The sequence below is a fragment of the Chelonia mydas genome, chromosome 3 (assembly GCF_015237465.2).
Source record: "Chelonia mydas isolate rCheMyd1 chromosome 3, rCheMyd1.pri.v2, whole genome shotgun sequence".
Lineage (NCBI taxonomy): Eukaryota > Metazoa > Chordata > Testudines > Cheloniidae > Chelonia > Chelonia mydas.
In genome coordinates, this window is record NC_057851.1 from 185050108 (window position 1) to 185072838 (window position 22731).

Consider the following 22731-nt stretch of genomic DNA (forward strand, 5'->3'; position numbering starts at 1 on the left):
ACCTGCTGAAGGAGCTATTCTGCTATTGCTGTGTCCCAGCAATGCTTAGCTCTCAACTCAATACCAGGTCCCATGTCTAGGAAATTGGTTAGGAAGGTCTTAGTTTTGATAGGTCTTTCGAGGGTCCCCTCCCAACGTAGGGCTTGAATCCAGTCCTTCATTCACTCTTGGGTAAGTAACCACTGACCAATACAAACAAAGATCAAACAGCATGCAGTGACCAGGACGGCAGCGGACATTCCTATTACAAGCTTGGTGACAAGGACACTGAGTGTGTTCAGTTCAGTAGGGAAGCCTTAAAGTAAAATAGGGGCTATCATTTGGTATTGTGTACTGCATCTTTAAAATTACATATGCACGGCCAGCATCAAGGTGCCTCCCACTGAGAAAAGGCTTTAGATGCAGACACACAGACAAAGGAGTTCTGCTCCTTGTTGAGCTCCGGGGCTGACATGCTATTCCAGCTCTGGCAATAAAGTGTCATTTATTTAACTCTCTCAGCTGCGTTCCTCCTGATCCTGCCTGAGTTCCAGTGACTGCAACAGGGAGTGACCTTGGAGGTGACCCCCAGAGCATCAGAGAATATGATGAAGATGAACCCTATCACAGGTAGTCAGTTGTTGCTGTGTTGTCTTGTTTTAGGAGTTCCTCTGCTATTTGCAGGAAAACTGTTTGAAATATGTATCATCACTTTCTCTGTAAAGCATGTTGTTCCGGTGCACCTGGATTGTCTCTTGTATGGGGGTCGGGGGGTTGATTTGCACAGCTGCCAAGTGGCTGGGTGCAGCATTGTATGATGTCGTTGGCTGTTTGAAATTATAATCTAGTTTCTTCGCTGTTCTAGACAGCGCGTGTCATTTTGCAACTCTTTTAGCCTAAGTGCAATTGGAAATGAAAGTTTTGCATGAGAGTTTCTCTCACAAACTCATCAGCATCAGTGCCCTGCAGCCTGTGGCCAGTGTTGTGGAAAATGCAGCTCAGGAGGACAGCTCCGCTCTGCAGATTGTCCTCTGCAGTCAAAGTAGGGCCCGCTTGATGACATTTGACATTGTGGGGACTTGGTGCTTTAATGCAATGAAGCAGCAGCTCCCGCCAGTTTCATCCCAGTAGTATATGCCGCTTTGAGCCTCTAACTATAAGTAACTGGAAGGCTGGATCACTTCCAGCGGGCAGTTAAGAGGATGCTAGGAGACATCTCTGTTAGCATTCCGGTGCATAAAGCACACATGGGCATGGGAGCTGAGGGGGTTGTTTGTATGTGACGCATTTCAAAACGTACAGAATTATTGGAAGTTCCTTCAGTATCTTTTGTAGAAATGACAAGAAAAGAGATGGAGGGGGTTTCCCTCCCTTTCAACAATTCTGAACATTTGTTCTCCAAGTCAGAAAGATGTTCCTTTTCATATAAATAAAGTCCCTCTTTGTTGAAGAGGGTCCTCACTCTTAGAGATACATTTGTCCATGTATTAGACCAGTGGTCCCCAACCTTTCTGATAGCACATTCCTATTCCCAAGAGACTCTGGCGAGCGGGTGGTTCTCAGGTGGTTGCGCTCACCGGAGGCATTTCTGTGGCGCAGTGTCCTGCAGGCGCACAGAACTGCGCCTGCGAGCACCGCATTGGGGACCCCTGTATTAGACCTTTCTGATCAGCTCCACCGAGCAATATCATCAGCTGGTGTAAATTGGTGAGGTGCTCATGACTTCAGCAGAGCTGCACCAATTTATACTAGCTGAGGATTTGGCACAATGTACTCAATTAAATGTTGCCCAAAAGAAATTTCCTGGCTACTCCACCCCCTCATGCATCCCTGGAGGCTCTTATTTAATTAGCTAATGTATTTAGATGCTATGAAGCAGTTCTCCCTCTTTTCTGCCCTGTAATGCTGCCCTTCAGAGACCCCTAGGCAGACTACAAAGCCTCTGTATCCAAAGGTACATCAGGTGTTTCGCAGCAAACTAAGGTGCCATGTCCTAACTTCTCATACTCACTCAGCTACATGACAGCCTGTGGGCAGAGAGGCTAGCGGAGGTTGGACATGAATTTCACAGTCCTGCCACATGTCACTTCAGTCTGTGCAAATGCAACTGCCTAGTAAATGAAATGCTGCTGCTGAATTAGGATCAAAATCCAACGTGTGGTCAGAGTTCACAGGATTTCACAATAATCACAAAGAAATCTTTCCATACCAGGGCACTGTCTCCCCATGCAGATCTGTCCATGCAGCTGCAGATCACCAGAGGAAAGGGGAGCATTGCTAATGAAGAGAAGACGCTCTCCCTACAGCTCAGCAATTTTTTCACCTTTTGTTCTCTACATACGTTTCCTTCTTTTTTGTCTCCATAAAAAGGTGGCAAATGTTGCTGTTGCTCTTCAGCCTCACAGCGATGAGGAGGAGGAGGAGAAGGTGACTTGCTCCTTGGGGAAAGCATCAGGCAAGCTGTCCTGTCACGTCCTCTCCCACTCTTTGGGTGATATTAACAAGATCCCAGGGCCCAGCACAGTTGACTGTGTGGAAAGAGCGGAGACACCACCATGGGGCAGGAAGAGCACAACACCTCCACTACCGCCATCAATTTAGCTGCCATCTACAACCTCCACAGTGGGGACTTCCCCTCCTTCCGAAATTTCTCCTTCCCATTCAATTTTAGTTACAGCGATTATGACTTGCCCCTGGACAGTGAGGATGATGTGACCAAGACCCGCACCTTCTTCGCGGCCAAGATTGTGATTGGGGTGGCGCTCATCGGCATCATGCTGGTCTGTGGCATTGGCAACTTTATCTTCATTGCTGCCCTGGCCCGCTACAAGAAGCTGCGCAACCTCACCAACCTGCTGATTGCCAACCTAGCCATCTCCGACTTCATCGTGGCCATTGTCTGCTGTCCCTTTGAGATGGACTACTACGTTGTGCGGCAGCTGTCCTGGGAGCACGGCCATGTGCTCTGTGCCTCTGTCAATTACCTACGCACCGTCTCCCTGTATGTCTCTACCAATGCTCTCCTGGCTATAGCCGTAGACAGGTAAGCAGGGGAAATAGATGGTTGGATTTATACAGGGAGAGGAAACCAGGGATCCCTGTCCCTCTCAACAGCCAAGATTTTCAAGTGTTGGTGCCACCTAAATAAGTGGCTTAATGTTTAGAGGTGCTGAGCACCTATGGGCCCTATTGATGTCCAGCAGATTTGTAGAAATCAGGCCACTTAAAAGCTTGATCCTGATAGGTGCTAAGCAGAGGTCAGGAATTCTTTGATGAAATGTTGGGGTTGTTTTGGGGTTTTTTTGTCAGTTTTGAGGAAAACTTCCTCAGGCCCAGGATGGAATTTTGGAGAAGAGAACCATCCCAGAATAGCCAAAAGCCTACTCCTTAGGACACTTATGTGAGAGACCCAAGTTCAAGTCCCTGCTCTACCTGATTTAAAGCAGGGACTTAAACCTGGATCTTCCATATCCAAGGTGAGAGCCCAAGCCACTGGACTATACAGTCACTTTCTCTCAGTCTCCTCTGTTGAAGCTGTTCCACTTTTCATACATAATTATATTTTTATTGGGCCAGAGAGAGACTTACTCTGTAGTCCACTGGTTAGGGTACTCACCTGGTGATCACTGGGCTATTGGCTATTTGGGGTCTTGGTCTCTCCTATAAAGTATTTTGAAACATCTAGTTTTCATTCTGATGTGGAAATAAAATGAATGGCAGCACTTCAAAAAATGTTATGAACCAGAATTCTTGTTTTCCAGCCAGCCCTATTGAGAACTCTTCCCTGCCATTCAATCAAGCACTTGGCAGCACTAATCTGGACATTTAAATATAGAATTAGGTGCTAAGCTTTAGGCATCCAAAAATCTTCTCTCTGGGTCTAAATCATCAATAACTCACTAGCCTCTCCTATTTATTTATTTCCATGGTTGGCACCAAATATTTTCCCAGGCAAAGGACTATATCAAGGTCCTACAGGAACCCATGTGGGCATCAAACCTGAGACTCTTGCATTTTTCAAGCCATTATGAAAATGACACCTAGTTTAAGCCCTAGTTCCATTAAAGGAGCCTCTTCAAATTGGATTCTGAGACCATGGGTGCCTCACAATGCCCAGATGCCACACAATTTGCTTCACTTTGCATCCCTGAGACCTTTGTATGGAGTTTCTCTCCCTGTAAGAATTTTTAAAGTATAACCACTGACTTCACATTGGATGGCTACTGCTCTTGCCTACCACTTTTTGTTTTATTGGTCCTGTGCACCACTGACTCAGATACCTGGACCCAGCTTGACACCAAAGTTAAGTCTGTCACAATTGACCTGTGGAAGGCAAGTCAGAAAAGATTGTTTCCAAAGAGAAAGATCACACAACACAAGTCATTCCCTACACCACAGTGCCACATGACTAGCTTTGAAGACTTACAACAGCTCAGGGTTTTAGTATTATTGTTCTTTCCCCTTAATATTTGCAATTTATCCTGTTTCCTTTCTATGCCATTTTAAGTTATAATCTCAGTTACTCAGTTTGGGGGCCTGATTCTCCTCTCATACCAATTTAACACTGAGTTAACTCCACTGACTGTTGTGTAGATACTATTGATCCAGCCTCCACTGAAATCAATGAGCGTCTTTCCACTAGCTCCAGGGGGAATTGGGTCAAGCCTTTTCGCTGGCTTAAGTAGGAGAAGAACCAGCCCCTATGAGCCAGCTCTTCAGCTGGTGTAAACTGACATAGCTCCAGTGTAGTCTGTGTGAACCAGTTCAGGAGTTGGCTTTATGTCTTTGTTTTGAGCTTATTACTGTTTTCTATTTGATTTAATTGTTCTTAGATCGTAACGAATGGTTTGGACAGACCTGTTCAGTCACCTCCTCTGTCCCACCACCTCACACAAAGTTGTTCCCAAACAGACAGTAGGAGGTACTTGTCATCAAGTCCTTCTGCCTGCCAAAAGCATAGAGAAAGTTTTCCAGCATCTCTCCCAGTCCATCTACTAAAATGATCCTGGAAAAGCATTTTTAAAAAGTTATTGCAAAACCAAGCCACAAAGTTTATATAAATCCATATTCAATTTTAAAGCCTAAGTGTTCTCTCTTTTTGTAAGAGGGTGACTTTTTTTAAAAAAATTGCTAAAAGCTCCTTTTGCCCAATAGCAATCAATTAAAACCCCTGTGGTTATTTCTTTGATCGGGCAAATGTCGATCTATAATTCATTCACATCTCTTTTGCTCAAAATGGTTAACTGAAGAAGAAGAAATTGCTAACATTCTGTTTATCTGAGAGCTTGGATAATCATGTGATAAGCAAGCTTAAGATGCACTATTTTAAAAGATATTTCAGGAAAACATTTTTGCAGTAAGATACTCTAAAGTAGAAACATTCATATTCGTAGTATTCTCTATTTTTGGAACAAAGTTCTGGAGATATGGCAATACAGTATGTTGACCTCTCCATTTTTTCTGGCCAACATTTTGAGCCCATCCTGCATCCGAGGGACACCCTAGATGAGAATAATTTGTATATATTATGATGAGCTGAGACATGTCAGGGCAGTTTCGTGCAACTCAACTGGTGCAATGCTGCCCTAAAGGCAACTTAGCTGGCCACTGGCAGATTCCCCCTAACACAGAAGGATCCTCAGGTAACGTAGAGCTGCCACAGCTGCGCCTATGTTCCACTAGCTCCCCAGCCACAGCCAGTGCAGGGGATATGGCTGGGGAATGGCTAGAGCATTCTTGCAACTGCACGATCTCCAGCTTCCATAATGGCAGCCATAATCACTTAGTGCAATTTAGAGCAGCCTGAAGAGTGCTCTACCATGTGCAAGAAGATGGTATTAGGGCGGAGAAGCCCCAGGATCAGGGGGACAGGAAGGTGGCTTAAGTCACCTTTGTACCTATGCCTCCTTAGTTCTGCCAAGCACTTCTCAGCCAGCACTAAGAAGCTGGGCTGGTGTATTCTTCTGTTTTACTGTCATTTATTTAAAATGGGGAACTTTTCACTTGGTGAAAAGAGAAGCAGCACTCAGTTAATAATAAAAATATATACAGTTGTCCGTTCCATTGCATTGCTATGGGGGTGACCTCTTTTGCCATTCCACGGGATCTTGTCTGTACCAAGAAGATCTTTGAGGTGTGCATTTGACCCCAGATGGGGCACCCAAGTAGCTTGACTGACATTTCATTTATTTATGAATGAGTGATCCAATAATATATAATATACAGGCATAAAATCCTTCTAATGAATGATAAATTGCACTATTTTAAACAGTTGTTACACCTTGATGTGGAATACAAAACTACAGATAGCTTGGGAGGGTAAACACATTTTGTGAGTACATTTGATCAAAATGTTCTTTATGTGGAAAAGATGGTTCAAATCTTCTTGTGCCAAATTGTGTCCTCAATTAAGCAGAACTCCCCATCAAGATCAGAGTGAAAACAGGTGCTATAATATGGCCCCTTGTGCCTTTTTAACTTAATTGAGTCAATAGCAATTGATTCATCTTGCATATAAAATACTAAGCTTTCTCCTTAGCTTTTGTTAACTGCTGCGTGGTGAATGGCAGCAGCAAATTGATTGCAGTCTTGTAATAATTAATGAGTGCAAGCAGCTGTCATCATGGTAAGTAATATGAAAGCGAAATGGTCATAGAAAATTTACGCTCCTATTACCAATAGTCTCTTGCTACACACAAAACAAAAATCCACATTAGCGTAAACTGCCAGGATTTATATATAAAACCCTTTATCAATTATATGAAAACATCCTGAGATGTAAATATTTAAAAGCATTGGTAGGTCTGATTTCAATTCAAACCTTTATTACCCTATAAAATAGTTGTGTTTCCATTATTTTAAATATCTTTACACAGAGATTGAATGGTAGTAACTGTACCTTCCCTAATCCTACACATTCAAGTACTTCTCAGCCAAGGAATGTATTTTCCTCCTTTGTCCTCTAAGGATGTATTACTGTGTGCTTTCAAGTCTCACACAGATATATGTGCATCTAGTCCATCTAAGAACAACACAAATAAATCACTGTGTATTGTATCTGTGTCACCGACTAACCCTTAAAATATATTTACAGCTTCTTTTCATCCTGTCTCTCATAACTCAGGATCAGGGTTAAAGAAAGAATGTTTCCATATTGATAGGAAGTTAAGCCATGATTTTTCAAAAACAGGAACCTAAAATGTAGGCTCCTAAATCCATACTTAGGCACCTAAATAGACAGCCAGATTTTCAAAGTGCTGAGCAATAACAAGATGGCCAGTACTTCTGGAAGTTCAGCCACTCAGTCAGATGCTTATTTATGGATTTAGGAGCATAAGTTTAGGCTGCTTCATTTTTTACTTATTTTTGTCTCTTTTTCCCTCAAGAAAGCAAATATCTATCAAGTTCTCCATTTTTAAAACAATGAAAATTTCTGTCCCCTCCCCAGTAAATTATCCTGCTTGGATTCAGAAATGTACTTTAGATAATAAGCTTTCCTGACTTTGTTCTGAGTATGTTATTTATCTTTTGTAGGTATCTGGCCATTGTCCACCCACTCAAACCACGAATGAATTATCAAACAGCTACTTTCCTAATTGCTTTGGTCTGGATAGTCTCCATACTCATTGCGATACCATCTGCATATTTTGCGACTGAAACTGTAATATTCATAGTAAAAAATCAGGAGAAAATATTTTGTGGCCAGATTTGGCCAGTTGACCAGCAAATGTATTATAAATCCTACTTCCTCTTCATCTTTGGCATTGAATTTGTTGGACCCGTAATCACAATGACCCTGTGTTATGCCAAGATTTCCAGAGAGCTTTGGTTTAAAACTGTCCCAGGGTTCCAGACAGAACAGATCAGAAAGAGGCTCCGGTGCAGAAGAAAAACAGTCATGGTACTTATGTGTATCCTAACAGCCTATGTCCTCTGCTGGGCCCCATTCTATGGATTCACAATCGTCCGTGACTTTTTCCCCACAGTCTTTGTGAAAGAGAAGCATTACCTTACAGCCTTTTACATAGTTGAGTGCATTGCCATGAGCAACAGCATGATCAACACTATGTGCTTTGTAACTGTAAAGAATAACACCATGAAGTATTTGAAGAAGATCATGTTGCTTAGGTGGAGATCTACATACAACAGCAGCAAATCGAGTGTAGATTTAGACATTAAAACTAGTGCAATGCCTGTCACAGAAGAGGTAGACTGCATAAAATTAAAGTAATTTCTTGTGGTTCTATTGTCATGACATATATATTCCGTGGGGGGAGAGGGGTTGCCTCAGAAAATTCTCTTTTTCTGTGATGCTATCTACTAATGGAGAGAACACTGGACTATGAGTCAGTAGACCATGGCTCTATTCCTGACTATGCCAGTGACCTTCTGTCCCAACACTCTTTGCCTCAGTTTCCCCATCTGTAAAACTGGAACAGTGACACTTCTCTTTTGTAAATCCCTTTGCGATTTAGGAATGGCAAGTGCTATATAAGAACAAGGTTGTATTGTCTGGGTCTGAAATTCCCCTGTCTCTCCTAGCAATGATGCTGAAAATTCCCTCCATTTCCCCTTAACTCTGGATGTGACCTTTGACCTCTTCCAGCCCTTAACCTTTGCCTTTAAGGCACTCATCCTTCCCCACACATATCCTCTCCACCTCGCTAAGGTGGGAAGCAAGCCTTTACTGCTTTATGGTACTCCTTATCCTCTCAAAATGTCCAGGCTCCTTCAAGTACCCAAGCACCTAGCAACCCGCTGTCATTTCAACCCCACACAGCCTCCTGATCCACAGCATAGCCTCCTGCCACCAGGCCCGTTTTCTACCATTTCCTGCTCTAGCAAAGAGCCTGAGTCCTTTACTGTGGCATCCTGTATAGAACACTTTGATCTCCTCCCTCTTTGTACATTTATGCAGAATGTTACTTTGCTCTTGTATACCTGAAAATGGAATGGCTCCATTTTCCCACTGGCATGGAGGAGTTTTTCCTCACCTGCTTAGGGCCAGATTCTGTCACCCTCATCGATGTTATGACCATCATACTCCAAGAGCAGGCCCATTCATTTCAATAGGACTACTTTCTGAGTAAGGAGCTATTTAGTGGTTAAAATTCACCCTTGTGCACATTGCCTAGCCATCCCTTCAATTCCATGTATGCCCTTAAAATAGGGTTTGAGTGGGACATTATAGTGTATAGGGCTTGTGCTGGCCCTCTGCAAAAGGGTGAATTTCACCCACTGTGAGTAAGGGAGATAGAATCTGTCCCTCTATGAACCCGTCACTGATTTGCTGTTTGACTGTCACTTGTTATCTGTGTAAATGTAGCAAAATCATGCACCATGCAACATGTCCAGATGAATTCTGTGTGATCTTCTTTAATTCCATCTTTATCATTCAGTTTTTGTACAGCACAAGGATCGGTGTATCTTTTAATTAGTAACTGTGATTATACAGATAATGTCAGTGAAGTACATTCATTTAAGCTCCAGTCATTACACTTCATGAATTTTCATGTATTGAAATCAAGGCTTTTCTACTAAGCTGCAGAACGCTTGTCATTTTTGTGTGATTGATACTGCCGCCCTTTGAAGTAAACTGCTTTTGTAAATAATTCGTCTATTTGTGAATTTGAAGTGAACAGAAATGTCTGTTACTTAATAAAACAATAAATGAAGGAATCCGAGCAGCATTCAAGATTATTTTTAAGAAAATTGCTTTTCATACTCAAATTTTTTTACATCAGAGAATGGACTAAAATGTCAATAATCCCATTTTGGTAGCAAGGATCAGTGGTGCTGGGATGGGGTGGAGCAGACCCAGAGGCCACTGCTGGAGGTCTCAGGGTCCTGCCACAACCATCTCAGGAAAGGAGCAGTTGAGCTAAGTTCTCCAAGCTGCCTAGATAGACTGCACAGGAAGCATTCAGTCAATCTGGGGAAGGCTTCAAGGAGCTAGCCAATCAGAGGGTTGCAGAATAGTATAAAAGGAGCTGCAGTGCAGACCAGAGTCAGTGGATTGCAGATGGTGCTCTATGCTGGCCAAAGAGAACTGCAGCACCACAGACAGCTCAGTGCTGGGAGGGTCTGGGGGAGCAAGAAAGATCTGGCTGGCTGCTAGGCATGAACATAGAAGAGTCCTGAGATAGGGCTGATGAACTGATGAAGGCAGGGGCCATGGGGTAGTGGCCCAAGGAACTGAAAGCAGTTTAGTTAGAGCCGTGGTTCTCAACTTATTTACCATTGTGGGCTACATATGTGGCCCAGAATATATATACTACCTGTATTGCCCTGAGGATATCACATGGACCACATCTGTGATTGGGCCACAAGTGGCCTGCAGACCGTGTGTTGAGAACCACTGAGTTAGAGGGATCTGAAGGTGTGTGGCAGCTATTCTTAGGGTCCCTGGGCTGGGACCCAGAGTAATGGGTGGACCTGGGTCTCCCCCCAGTTAGAGAATGATAAATCCCCAGAAAGGGATCTGAACTTTAAGAGGACCAGCTGGAGAGATGGGGGGCCAGAACAGACCAGAGTGAGCAAAAAGTCTCCTGGAGGAAGCCCTGGGGACATGGCCTCCTACCAGGGCCAGGAGCACTTAAAGGCTTGTTGGACTAATATCCCAGAAGGGGTCTGTTTGAATTGTGTTCCATACAGACTGTAAGTCACTCAGCCGGAGGGCTGAGTCAGTGGAAACTACCAGAGAAACTGCCAGAAGGGGTCACCATAAACAGAGGAGTGGAGACACACCTGACCAGAAGTGGACACTTGCAAGAGGTGGGTGCCATGCCATTGCAGATGTGAACAAGTATGTCTAATAGAAGTAATATAGAATAGAGAGTTTAAGACCAGAAGGGTTTAAGGCCATCTAATCTGACTTCCTGTATCACAGGCCACCAAAGCCCCCTAGCACCAACATACTAAACCCAACAACCAAAATTAGACCAAAGTATTACAGCCTACAGGAGACTAAACTATTGTGTGCCACAGAGAGAATAGGAGGGGCCAAGATCCTTGAGGCCCCTGCAATGGCAAGGAAGTGATAAAATGAGACACCCATATAATCCCGAGAAGTGACACATGCCATGCTGCAGAGGAAGGCAAAAAATACCCAAGGTATTCAAATTCTCCTATAATTATCTGCACGTATTAAAGCCCGAGTACTATAGAGGGCCTTACAGCCATGTTCACACGCTTTTAGTATGAAAACTTATTAAACACACTTTTTAGAGTACAGTTTATGGCTTAGAAATGTATTAAATCCATTTATTTCACAGACCTGCATAGAAATCTGAAAGGTTGGGGATTGTTTACTTACTAACTAAAAACCTGAGGGCTACCATATTATGTTTATAGAATCCGACTATAAGGCCAGAAGGAACCACCCAACCATCTAGTCCAGTGATACTCAGACCTCAATGGGTTCAGGAACCAAATTAGCGATCAACATTACCCAAAAGAGCCACAGTAGAGTGAATTCATTGTTTCATTCACTATAGTACTATATATTCATATTTAAACAGTATGACAAGGGCAGTATTTAGAATGTTATATATATAATATTCTCAGAGCAAAATGACCGATCAAGTATAATTATTATCCTGATTGGTTAATAATTAAAATCATACCATGTTTTAATGGCACGTGCTGCAAAGAGCCACAGGAAACACATCAAAGAGCCGTTTGAAGCTCACAAGCCTCAGTCTGAGTATCACTGATCTAGTCTGACCTCCTGTATATCACAGGCCACCAACACCACCCTGCACCTGAACACTAGGCCCAACAACGTCAGTGAATTCTGGCAGGAGTGCATCCCCTTCGAGTGGGCTCCAGGGACCTTCTACCAAGACTGCTAATGACACTTTTCTGGGATATTTGCACTGGAAACATTCCAGAAAATCCAAGCTGTGTCCATACTTACCCTGGTAAGAGGAGACATCATAGGAGGGGTAATTTAGAATCTCTGGTCCTGGCTCTTGAAGGTATTATTCAAGTGATGCAGTTCAATCAGTTAGGGCTGGGGGAGGACACAAAAGCCAACTCCCAAATTCTGTATCCAATCCCTAACATAAATTGGAGCAGATGGAGTTGAAAAACTGGGTTACATCAGAAGCTTCAACCTTTACTGTGGAGTAGTTACTGTAGGACAGAGTAAGTTCTTAACCCATAATGGTTCCAGTGTGGGATCCAAAAAGTTATCTTGACAACAAATGTATACTGATTTCATTACTTAGGGCTTCTTTACATGTTGGGGTAACGAGTCACTCCTTACCACTGGGCATACATGTTTAGTGTACCTGTAACCACCGAGCCAGGATGCTAAGACTGTGCCTTGAAGGCAATAAACCTGGCTGAGTGCCTTTGTCACCAAACTGTGCCTGTGGTCTTTCTTTGATTAACAGCGAGATCAGCTGAATTAGCAGGCTGCACTGGACACTGGAGCTCCAAGGACAGACGCACTGAACAGTGTTACCAAAGTAACAACATTCCAACCTTCTACACTTAAAGGCATTAGGCACTCAACTCCTCTTGAAAGTCAATGGTATTTGGGTGCCTTATTCCTACAGGCCCCTTTGAAGATCCAGCCTGGAAACTTTGCATACACTTAAGTTATGTTGATTTACACTGACACACAAAATCTGGAAAGTTCTGCTGGCAAAACATCTGCCTCTTTTATTTCATTCAACTCTTTAAACAGCTAACACTGTTGTAATATGGTTGTAATTCACACTGTGTGTAAATCTGTAGTGACTCCCTTTCTTATAGCGGACGTACTCTTGATTTACAATGGTGTAAATGTGAACTGAATCTGGCACAATCATATCTTTCTCTGCTCAAATTGTTGGTGTTTTTTCTAGCAATACTTCTTTGTATACAAAACACTCTACAGGCCAGAATAGAACTGAATTACTCAGACGATTTTTAAAAGGAGAGTTCTGATTGCTTTTTCCATGAGAAGCCAGGCTGTGAATTTCTACAGTGTAATACTGGATCTCGTGTCTTCATGCTACACGCACTAAGGAGATCTCTATTTGGTGGAAGTAAAAAGCAATCCATGCCAAATAAGTACAGCTGTCCAGTATCTCACGTCACTGTTTTTATCTACATTGCCATACCTGTAATACATTTTTATGTTACCGTACCCGCTGCAAAAAAGTGCCTAGTATAACACTTTGCGATCCGTCATGCTGATGGGTGAGCTGAAAGTAATAATTTAAGATGACTGTAATATCCAATGATTCTCTCTCCCATTGGTGCAATTGTAGGGAAGATGATGGCACAGAAGAGTGCAGCCCGTGTAGACGTACCTGCGTTACCTTTGATCGAGCTAGATCAAATAACAATAGCAACGAAGCCGAGGCCGCACGGGCTGCACAAGCCCACTTAGAACCCTCAAGGGGCTAGCCCAAACTGCTGCAGCTTATTGTCATTCAAGCTGGCTAGATGAAAGGTAGCTCAGGTATGTCTACCGGTGCTTCAGTAACACCTCTGATTGCAGTGGAGACCCTTAGAAAGAAAAAATATTTCCTCCATAGCAACTGAATCAGAGGTAGCTGATGTCCTAAAATAAGCAGTGGGGCTACAGGAACCTTCCCCCGTCCCTCTCTTCCCCCCGCCCCATTCTTCCCCTGGGGATTGGCCAAATTTTAAAATGATAAAATTGGGACATCGGTTGGGGGCAATCAATGAGGTATCACGGGGAGGGTACCACCTCTTCCCTCTCCCACCACAATGAAGAACTAGGACACTTCAGAAAATGGTGAGTGGGAGAAGAAGTATTCATCCCTTTGAATCTCCCTTTTTTTTCCTTCTTCCAGTCATGTTCTAATGTTCTGTTCTCTTCATATTGTCTTCTCCTCTACACCCTTCTCACACACATTCCATACTCTCACCATCCTCCCACAGTAAATGTAAAGAGTTGCACAGAGGAAACTGTTTCCATTGCACAAGTTTGGTCCTATAAAACCCTGGAACAAGGCTACCTATTGAGTGCCGTGTACCAGCACATTCTGTATTAATTCAACAAATCCATAAAGCGCTCTCGCAACATCCATCCCCGCTCACACATTTACTCACCTAAGTCTCCTCCACTTAAGTCTATCATTCCAGCCCATTTCCCCTTCCCACTTCAAAAACCTACTTTTCCCCCACGACTCCCCTCAGCTCTCTCTGTTGTGCAGTGGCCTATTATATTCTGTTGTCCAAAGTAGGTGAAATGCAACAAAAGCCTATTGTATATAATTATTGATAAAATGAGCAAAAGTTTCTGGCAGTAAGAATGGTATAAACTGGATGGATTTGAGATAAAATAACTGATATGGGGTCTGGTAAGATCATAGATTGGCATAATAATGAGCTGACGGATTTTAGAAAGGGAAGGAAATGTTTATAACTGTGATCACCTGCAATATGTTTTGATTAGGTAATCCTCGTACAGGGAGTTTGCCACCATTTTCTGACCTTCCAGTTTTGAGTGGTCCGTTGGGAACTTCCTTAAACTAAGTTCAACCTCACCATCATGCTGACTACCTTCCTGGGGCCCTGGAATATACTATCATACCATTGGGCCTTCATTGTTCTGATTAGACCACACAATCTCCAATACAAGACAGATTCTCTTTCTACCCATCTTGTGTCACCACTAATGCAGCTGTGCAACATCGATCACCAACTGCCTTTATTATCACAACTCATGGGTGTTAACAAAAATTTTGGATCTACTAGGAGGATTAGTTAAAAGTGTGTGTATGAGAGAGAGAAAATAAGGAACTTAAACCTTACAAGAAAGAACAAAAAAGTTAAATTGTTTAAACTCTGGGACTAAAATAGCCTTGACATAGTGTCCCTTCAACCAGGCAACAATTCATGCATACTATATGTCTACCAGATACCCAGACATCTGGATAAACCAAGGACACATTAATGAGGTCTGACTATATTCAGAATAGTCTAGTTCTTGGTACATGCAGCATTTGCATCTGTCCTCTTTACAGCTGCCTCAACTTAAACTATCTCAGTGCAAAAGGATCTTCGCAAATGCCACCAAGCTTTACATCCAATTACACGCTATTTAGACCTAAATCAAATATTAATACTCTGCTCTAATGGTAGAAACAATAAAATTTTCAAACACATTAATACAAATATTCCAATCATTTTTACAGTAGGGCAGGACTGACAAAGCAGTGCTCAGATCTAGAACTGGATTACGTGTACACCAAGGTTCATTGTTTGGGTTCAAGGATAAACCAGGGTAGTATTTGTTTTTGTGCTGGATGGCCCTAAACTACCAGAGAAGTCTTTGAGTACCTGAATGGCAAAGATATTACTGAAAAGGTGTTGCCATGTAAGGCACCCTTTCTGTTAGGTGTGGCTAGATAACAGCAAGAGTCCACCTTTGCATTGAGTTGTCAGGTTCGGTTGGCAGGCCCAATGGACAATTTACTGTCGGATGTGTGACTCTTGTCCATGTAAGCACTGATAAAAATCTCCACACTCCTTTTTATGGACCCAATCCTCCAAATCTATGGCTTGATCCTTCTGCCTTTGAGGGATTGATAGTTAATTGGAGTTTCGCTACTGACTTCAATGGGAGCCGGAGCAAGTCCTTGTCACATTCACTGTCTCAAGCAGAAACACAAGACACAATTAGAGCCCAATCCTGCAAGGTTTTCAGAGCCTCCTGAAGGGCTCTCAACTCCCACTGAAGTTAACAGAAGTTTAAACTGCTCAGCACCTCTCAGTGGTATCCATTGCCTTGCACAATAGGGCCCCCAATATCCCCAGAGATACCCCAGGCCTAAACAATTATACGCCTGAAAGAAAAACACAGGATTCTTACTCTGTGTTGAAATATAATTTTTAAAACCTGTATTAACTCTCAAAGAAGTAACACTTTTTCCCATAAGGGTATACATGAACTCCATATGGGAAAGCTTCTTTGTGGAGGCCTTATGCCCTAAGGGAGGTATTTTCTCATAGAGTTTTCAAGGACTTCAGCCTTCCTATAAAGCAAATCACCATCCTTAACCAAGGCAGCAGAGAGGTTCTGGCAATCTCACACTGATGAATATTAACAGTATCAGGAGTATTTCTATTTGCCGTTTGAGCACTTTTTAAAAAAATCTATTGCACTCAGATGAGGGGCTAGAGCACCTAGTTTATATTCCAGTGTTGCTATTTTTAGACTCTCAAGTGCTTTAATAGTCTGAAGTAGCATTTCAAGGAGAAACTTGCAAGAGTTGCATCTTGCAGTCACACCTAGAGACACAGAGTCCTCTTCTAGCCCAGGTTTTGAAAATGACCTACAGTGGGGAAGGTGAGGCATCTCCTTAGTGATTGCCTCTCCTTTTAGCATTGTGCCAGGTTGCCAGGCAGGAATGACTGTGCCACAGTTCCCTGCTCCTACTTCTGTCTTATTTGGGCTCCCTTCAGCACCCCATCATAACTGCCACAAATATTCCAATATAACTGAAACTTTATGCCCAGTAATTAAACTAATCAAGCCTTAAGGACCATCCCAGACATCATAACTCAAAGTGAAAAAGCTGATAGAACAGGAGCTTTGATAGAAAAAGAAAAGTCAAGCCTTGTTTATACCCGACTCCAGCAACAATCCAGAACCACAACACAAAACCATGGCGACTTTTAAACAACCAAATTCATAACTGTTATAGTCATGGCATAAACAGAGAGAAGTTGGATAAAAACATAAATATTCTTCCTGGAAGTTTTATTTCATAGAATTTAGACCAATAACACAGAAATCAGAGAGAGAAAGCAGGCTGCTCCCTAAAACAGAGACACAATTCACCGCACCTTACTCTAAGCTGTCTGTCCCCTGAATTGACTGATTGCATGCTTCCCTAGAGAGCCCACTGGCCTGCAAGCAGGACAAGGAAAACCCCTGAGATGTTGAAATGATAGATCACAATTTTAACAAAGTTTTCAATACACCACAATAACATTCATTAAATCCACTGTATTTACTAATGTCAGATCCCCGCCCCTTTCCAGCGTCTGATTCTGCATCCATTGAAATCAATGGTAAAACTCCCACTGACTTCAACAATATAAGATCAATCCAATTTCTGAAGCTCATTCTTGCTCCCAAGCAGAAAGGACATGCTGAGGAAGGCAGATGTATGACATAGAAATGGTGTACAGAGCCTTGGTATTGTGAACTCCCCTTGCCAACTGATACTCAAGGATGAGTTGGTGAGGAGATGCAGATCATGGCAGGAAGCAACATCAGAGATTAGCATTCAAGGGAGCCCTACAGATCTAAGCTCTTGCTCCCATTTTTGGAGGGCAGCAGCAGCAACTACTTTAGGAAGAGGAGTCATTTTTATACTCACTACCCCTACTGTGGAAGTGGGCACAAGAGAAGGGATTAGGGCAGAAGCCCAAGCGTATCAATCTTTCCCCTGGATCTCTCCTTGAATGCTGTTGTACATTTAAATAATATAGATCCTGGCAGATCACATTAATACTTGTGATTCCTGCTCTCAGGAGGCTAATATCAGCATTCAGCTTTTTTCAATCTGCAGCCCAAGGCTATAGTTCATAAAGCTAGTTTAAATGTATTTAATTTAGCAGAAACACAAGAAACCTACAGGCCAACACGCTGTAAGACATTAGCTTAAGTAGTTAGCATAAGGCTTTAAGGCCTATGAGCCTTAGTAAAGAACAGATTTATCAGACACATAGATGAACATGATTTGTTGAGGAAGAGTCAACATGGTTTTTGTAAAGGGAAATCATGCCTCACCAATCTACTAGAATTCTCTGAGGGGGTCAACAAGCATGTAGACAAAGAGGATCCGGTAGATAAGTGTATTTAGATTTTCAGAAAGCCTTTCACAAGGTCCCTCACCAAAGGCTCTTAATCAAAGTAAGCAGTCATGGGATAAGAGGGAAGGGCCTCTCCTGGATCAGTAACTGGTTAAAAGATAGGAAACAAAGGGTAGGAATAAATGGTCAGTTTTCAGAAAAGAGAGAGGTAAACAGTAGTGTCCCCCAGGGGTCTGTACTAGGACCGGTGCTGTTCAACATACTCATAAATGATCTGGAAAAAGGGGTAAACAGTGAGGTGGCAAAATTTGCAGATGACACAAAACTACTCAAGATAGTTAAGTCCAAAGCAGACTGCAAAGTGTTACAAAGGTTTAAATTAGCTGGCACAACTCAAGAAAGATCTTGGAGTCATTGTGGATAGTTCTCTGAAAACATCCACTCAATGTGTAGCAGCAGTCAAAAAGGCTAACAGAATGTCGGGAATCATTAGGAAAGGTATAGATAAGACAGAAAATATCATATTGGTTCTATATAAATCTATGGTATACCCATATCTTGAATACCGTGTGCAGATCTGGCTACCCCATCTCAAGAAAGATATATTGGAATTGGACAAGATACAGAAAAGGGCAACAAAAATGATTAGGGATATGGAACAGCTTCCATCTGAGTAGAGATTAATAAGACTAGGACTTTTCAGCTTGGAAAAGAGATGACTAAGGGGGGATATGATAGAGGACTATAAAATCATGACTGGTGTGGAAAAAGTAAATAAGGAAGTGTAATTTACTCCTTCTCATAACACAAGAACTAGGGCTCACCAAATGAAATTAATAGGCAGCAGGTTTAAAACAAACAAAAGGAAGTATTTCTTCACACAACTCACAGTCAACCTGTGGAACTCCTTTCCAGAGGATGTCATGAAGGCCAAGACATTAACTGGGTTAAAAAAAAACTAGATAAGGAGGATAGGTCCATCAATGGCTATTTGCCAGGATGGGCAGGGACAGTGTTGCCAGCCTCTGTTTGCTGGGAATGGGCAACAGGGGATGGATCACTTGATGATTACCTGTTCTATTCATTCCCTCTAAAGCACCTGGCATTGGCCACTGTTGGAAGACAGGATACTGGGCTGGATGGACTATTGGTCTGACCCAGTATGGCCGTTCTTATGTTCTTAGCATAAGTGAGTTACTCAGTAGTAACCCGGAGCTTCTGGGAATATTTTGCTTAAATGATTTTTGCTAAAAGCTTGTATAAAATGATACCAGGTTACCGCAGGAAATCAAACTGACGCCATCTTTGGATATTTTAGGATAAGAACATCCACAAATGCATAATCACAAACTTGCTTGGGCAACAAGTTTACATATATGATAAATTTAGATTAATAATATATTAATCTATAGAATAAGGACACCCTGACATTATTAGGGTGAGGAAGTCAGCTATGGACAAAAGAGGCCAGGCATTTATATGAATGTTCATAGCAGCCACCAAACCCTATAATAAGTCCAGCCACCATCAAGCCTCAAGATCTTGACTATCGGACTTGCTTGGCATTCCGGAGACACGGTAGGCAGTAGGTCTCTGTGAGAAGAATGTGAGTATGGGTAAGGGGCAGTTTACACCCATTGAAACTCTGGGAAATTCCAGGCCAATGGCTCTAGCATTTTCTGTTGGGCTGTTTTTAGATATTGTGAATGGGACAGCAATCTTTGAGTTTAGTCATTTAAATTTTGGGGCATACAGATGCATCCACATGAGATCTTTTCTTTAAATCTAAACACTGAAAATCATTCTAATCTAGTATCCTGTGGTTCCCCCCTCTCTTAAGTAAGTCAGTCAATTTCCCTAAATGCTAGAGCCATTGGCCTGGAAAAAAATAATATGAAATCTCCTGACATAGGTCACAACATGACTCTGTGCTCTGAAAAAATAAATCAGTTCAGTTCAAAATGAAACAACTTAATTAGCAGTGGAGGCTCAAGGTCACTTACTGTATGGCTGGGCCACGCTGATTGTAAGCATCAAAAACTACGCACAGTGACTGGGATGGAAAACTAACTACAATAAAGATGAACTTGCCTCAATATATTTATAGCATTCTTTAAAATAGAACTGTTCATATATCATAGTACTGGGCTAATTTTTGCCACATTTAATCATGCTGAGTAGTAGCACCTGTCTCCGGGAGTTGTCCTATTAAAATTAATGGGACCACTTGCACAATAAGGAAACACTCAATGTGGGTAAGGACAAGGGCAGAATGAGGCTCTTAGAAATCACATATCACTGAAAGCAGAATTTTATGTTTCTAACCAATCTTTCTATCAATGTGTAATACAACCATAGAATCATAGAAAGGTGAGGCTGGAAGGGGCCGTGAAAAGTCATTAAGCCCAGCCTCCTGTGCTCAGGCAGGGCCAAGTGTACCTAGACCATCCCTGACAGGTGTTTGTCTATGCCTGTTTTTTAAATCCTCCAATGGCAGGGATTCCTTCTCTTACAATGACAATTCCAATGACAGTAGCTATATGGTATCAAATGAGGAAGATTTCAAAGTGCATTATTAGTCATTGAAAAGAAGCAAGGAGCTTTGCTGCAAGGATTATCTCTCCCTCTTCTTGCCTCTCCTATGCAGGTGAAATCAAGTGGGATGCACAGGAACTGTGCTAGGCTGGCACCAATAGTGGTACTAGCTTCCCCCTGTCCTGGGCTGGAAGAGTTGGCACGAGTGTGGCTTCACAGCCCCAGCTTCACCCTTTGCCAATGGCATTGAGCCAGCCTTGAGAACCCAGTCTGCACACCGTAACCCAGTGCTGGAACTCCACCTCTTGCATGCGATTTCGAGAAGTATGTCTGAATCAGCCAGAATCCCTCCAGAGACTCCTGCAGCTCAGCTCCATCATCCGCCTCAAGTGCTGTAGCTCACGAAAGCTTATGCGCAAATAAATTGGTTAGTCTCTAAGGTGCCACTAGTACTCCTTTTCTTACCACAAGCAGTGTGACCGGTGGCTTAAAGCCTCAGTTTGGCCATTAACTTACTAATGAGGAATAGTCAATTTTCATGCTAAAATCTTTTGTGAAATCTGCAGGATAGTATTTTGTTAACAATGGACAGTATGATCCAGATTTATCTTAAATTCTCTATTCCTCTGCTCAGTAGATGGACTTCAAGGGTAAAGTCAATACCACTTGGCAGAAACTATCTTCTTTCTCTTCCTTCCTCCCTTCTGGATCAACCCTTACTCCCCTCCTTCTTCCCTGTGATACTTCTCCCCATCTATGGGACTCCCATCTCTCTCTCTCTTTTGCAATGCACCTCTAAGTCCACAGACTCTCTTTGTTTCATCTCATTCACTCCCACTCCTTGATTTCCCTTGCGTGCTCACACAATCCCTCCCTTTCCTTGGGCAGTCTCATCCAAACACCCCCCTTCTTGATGAAAGTATCCTTCGACCTCACCTGCCTCTCTAATCAAGATCCCATCTCCCTGCTACCCCCTGCCTCCACATTCCTTGAGTGGACTATTTCTGCACTCTTGAAAGCCTTTCCTCCATCTCTCTCTCACACCTCACTTTATGTTGCCTTCTTCACTGCACTGTGCTCTCATCAGCGTTACTAATTACCTCATTTGCCCAACCTGAATAGCCTTTTTCTCTCCCCTCCTTGGTCTCCACTTATATTCAGCCTTTGAAAGGGGTGATCATTCTCTCTGATTTTCTAAAGTACAGTGCTCTCCCGTGCCCTCATCCTACACTGGGATCTTTGCACGCAGATCGCTGGGGAGGCTCCATACAGGTACAAAGGACCACTCACATAAATGAGCTTGCAGAATTTCCTCTCAACTCCCTGGTTGCTCCTACAGCATTCCCTCCCGTCACCCCCCCGGCCCAGGACTGTCTTAATTTCCTGTTTTCAACAGGCTCTTACCTCCTTAGTAAATGCCCCCTAGTATCCACCCTAACAGTGGCTCTAAACATTCACAACTAATACCACACTCATCATGAGATAAAGCCTCATATGAAAGTAAAAGGAGTTGAGGGCCCAGCAACACTGTATAAATAGAGGTATTATATAAAGACCTGCCATAAGATTCAAGTTCTTGGTTTAATAATGATTATGAAAGAAAAATAATACATAAAACCTGTAAAACCATAATAACTGTCCTAAATGCCAGTTGTATCATAGAATCATAGAATCATAGAATATCAGGGTTGGAAGGGACCCCAGAAGGTCATCTAGTCCAACCCCCTGCTCGAAGCAGGACCAAGTCCCAGTTAAATCATCCCAGCCAGGGCTTTGTCAAGCCTGACCTTAAAAACCTCTAAGGAAGGAGATTCTACCACCTCCCTAGGTAACGCATTCCAGTGTTTCACCACCCTCTTAGTGAAAAAGTTTTTCCTAATATCCAATCTAAACCTCCCCCATTGCAACTTGAGACCATTACTCCTCGTTCTGTCATCTGCTACCATTGAGAACAGTCTAGAGCCATCCTCTTTGGAACCCCCTTTCAGGTAGTTGAAAGCAGCTATCAAATCCCCCCTCATTCTTCTCTTCTGCAGACTAAACAATCCCAGCTCCCTCAGCCTCTCCTCATAAGTCATGTGCTCTAGACCCCTAATCATTTTTGTTGCCCTTCGCTGGACTCTCTCCAATTTATCCACATCCTTCTTGTAGTGTGGGGCCCAAAACTGGACACAGTACTCCAGATGAGGCCTCACCAGTGTCGAATAGAGGGGAACGATCACGTCCCTCGATCTGCTCGCTATGCCCCTACTTATACATCCCAAAATGCCATTGGCCTTCTTGGCAACAAGGGCACACTGCTGACTCATATCCAGCTTCTCGTCCACTGTCACCCCTAGGTCCTTTTCCGCAGAACTGCTGCCTAGCCATTCGGTCCCTAGTCTGTAGCGGTGCATTGGATTCTTCCATCCTAAGTGCAGGACCCTG

General features: G+C 42.8%; 1 protein-coding gene across 1 annotated transcript; it reads left to right on the forward strand.

The window, feature by feature from the left end:
* Window positions 1-381: 381 nt before the first annotated feature.
* Window positions 382-9661, forward strand: PROKR1 (prokineticin receptor 1). Its single transcript, XM_007064137.3, has 3 exons — window positions 382-609; window positions 2350-3022; window positions 7513-9661. Exons 2-3 carry the CDS (start codon window positions 2535-2537, stop codon window positions 8207-8209), a joined length of 1185 nt encoding a protein of 394 aa, XP_007064199.2. The 5' UTR covers window positions 382-609; window positions 2350-2534; the 3' UTR covers window positions 8210-9661.
* Window positions 9662-22731: the final 13070 nt, after the last annotated feature.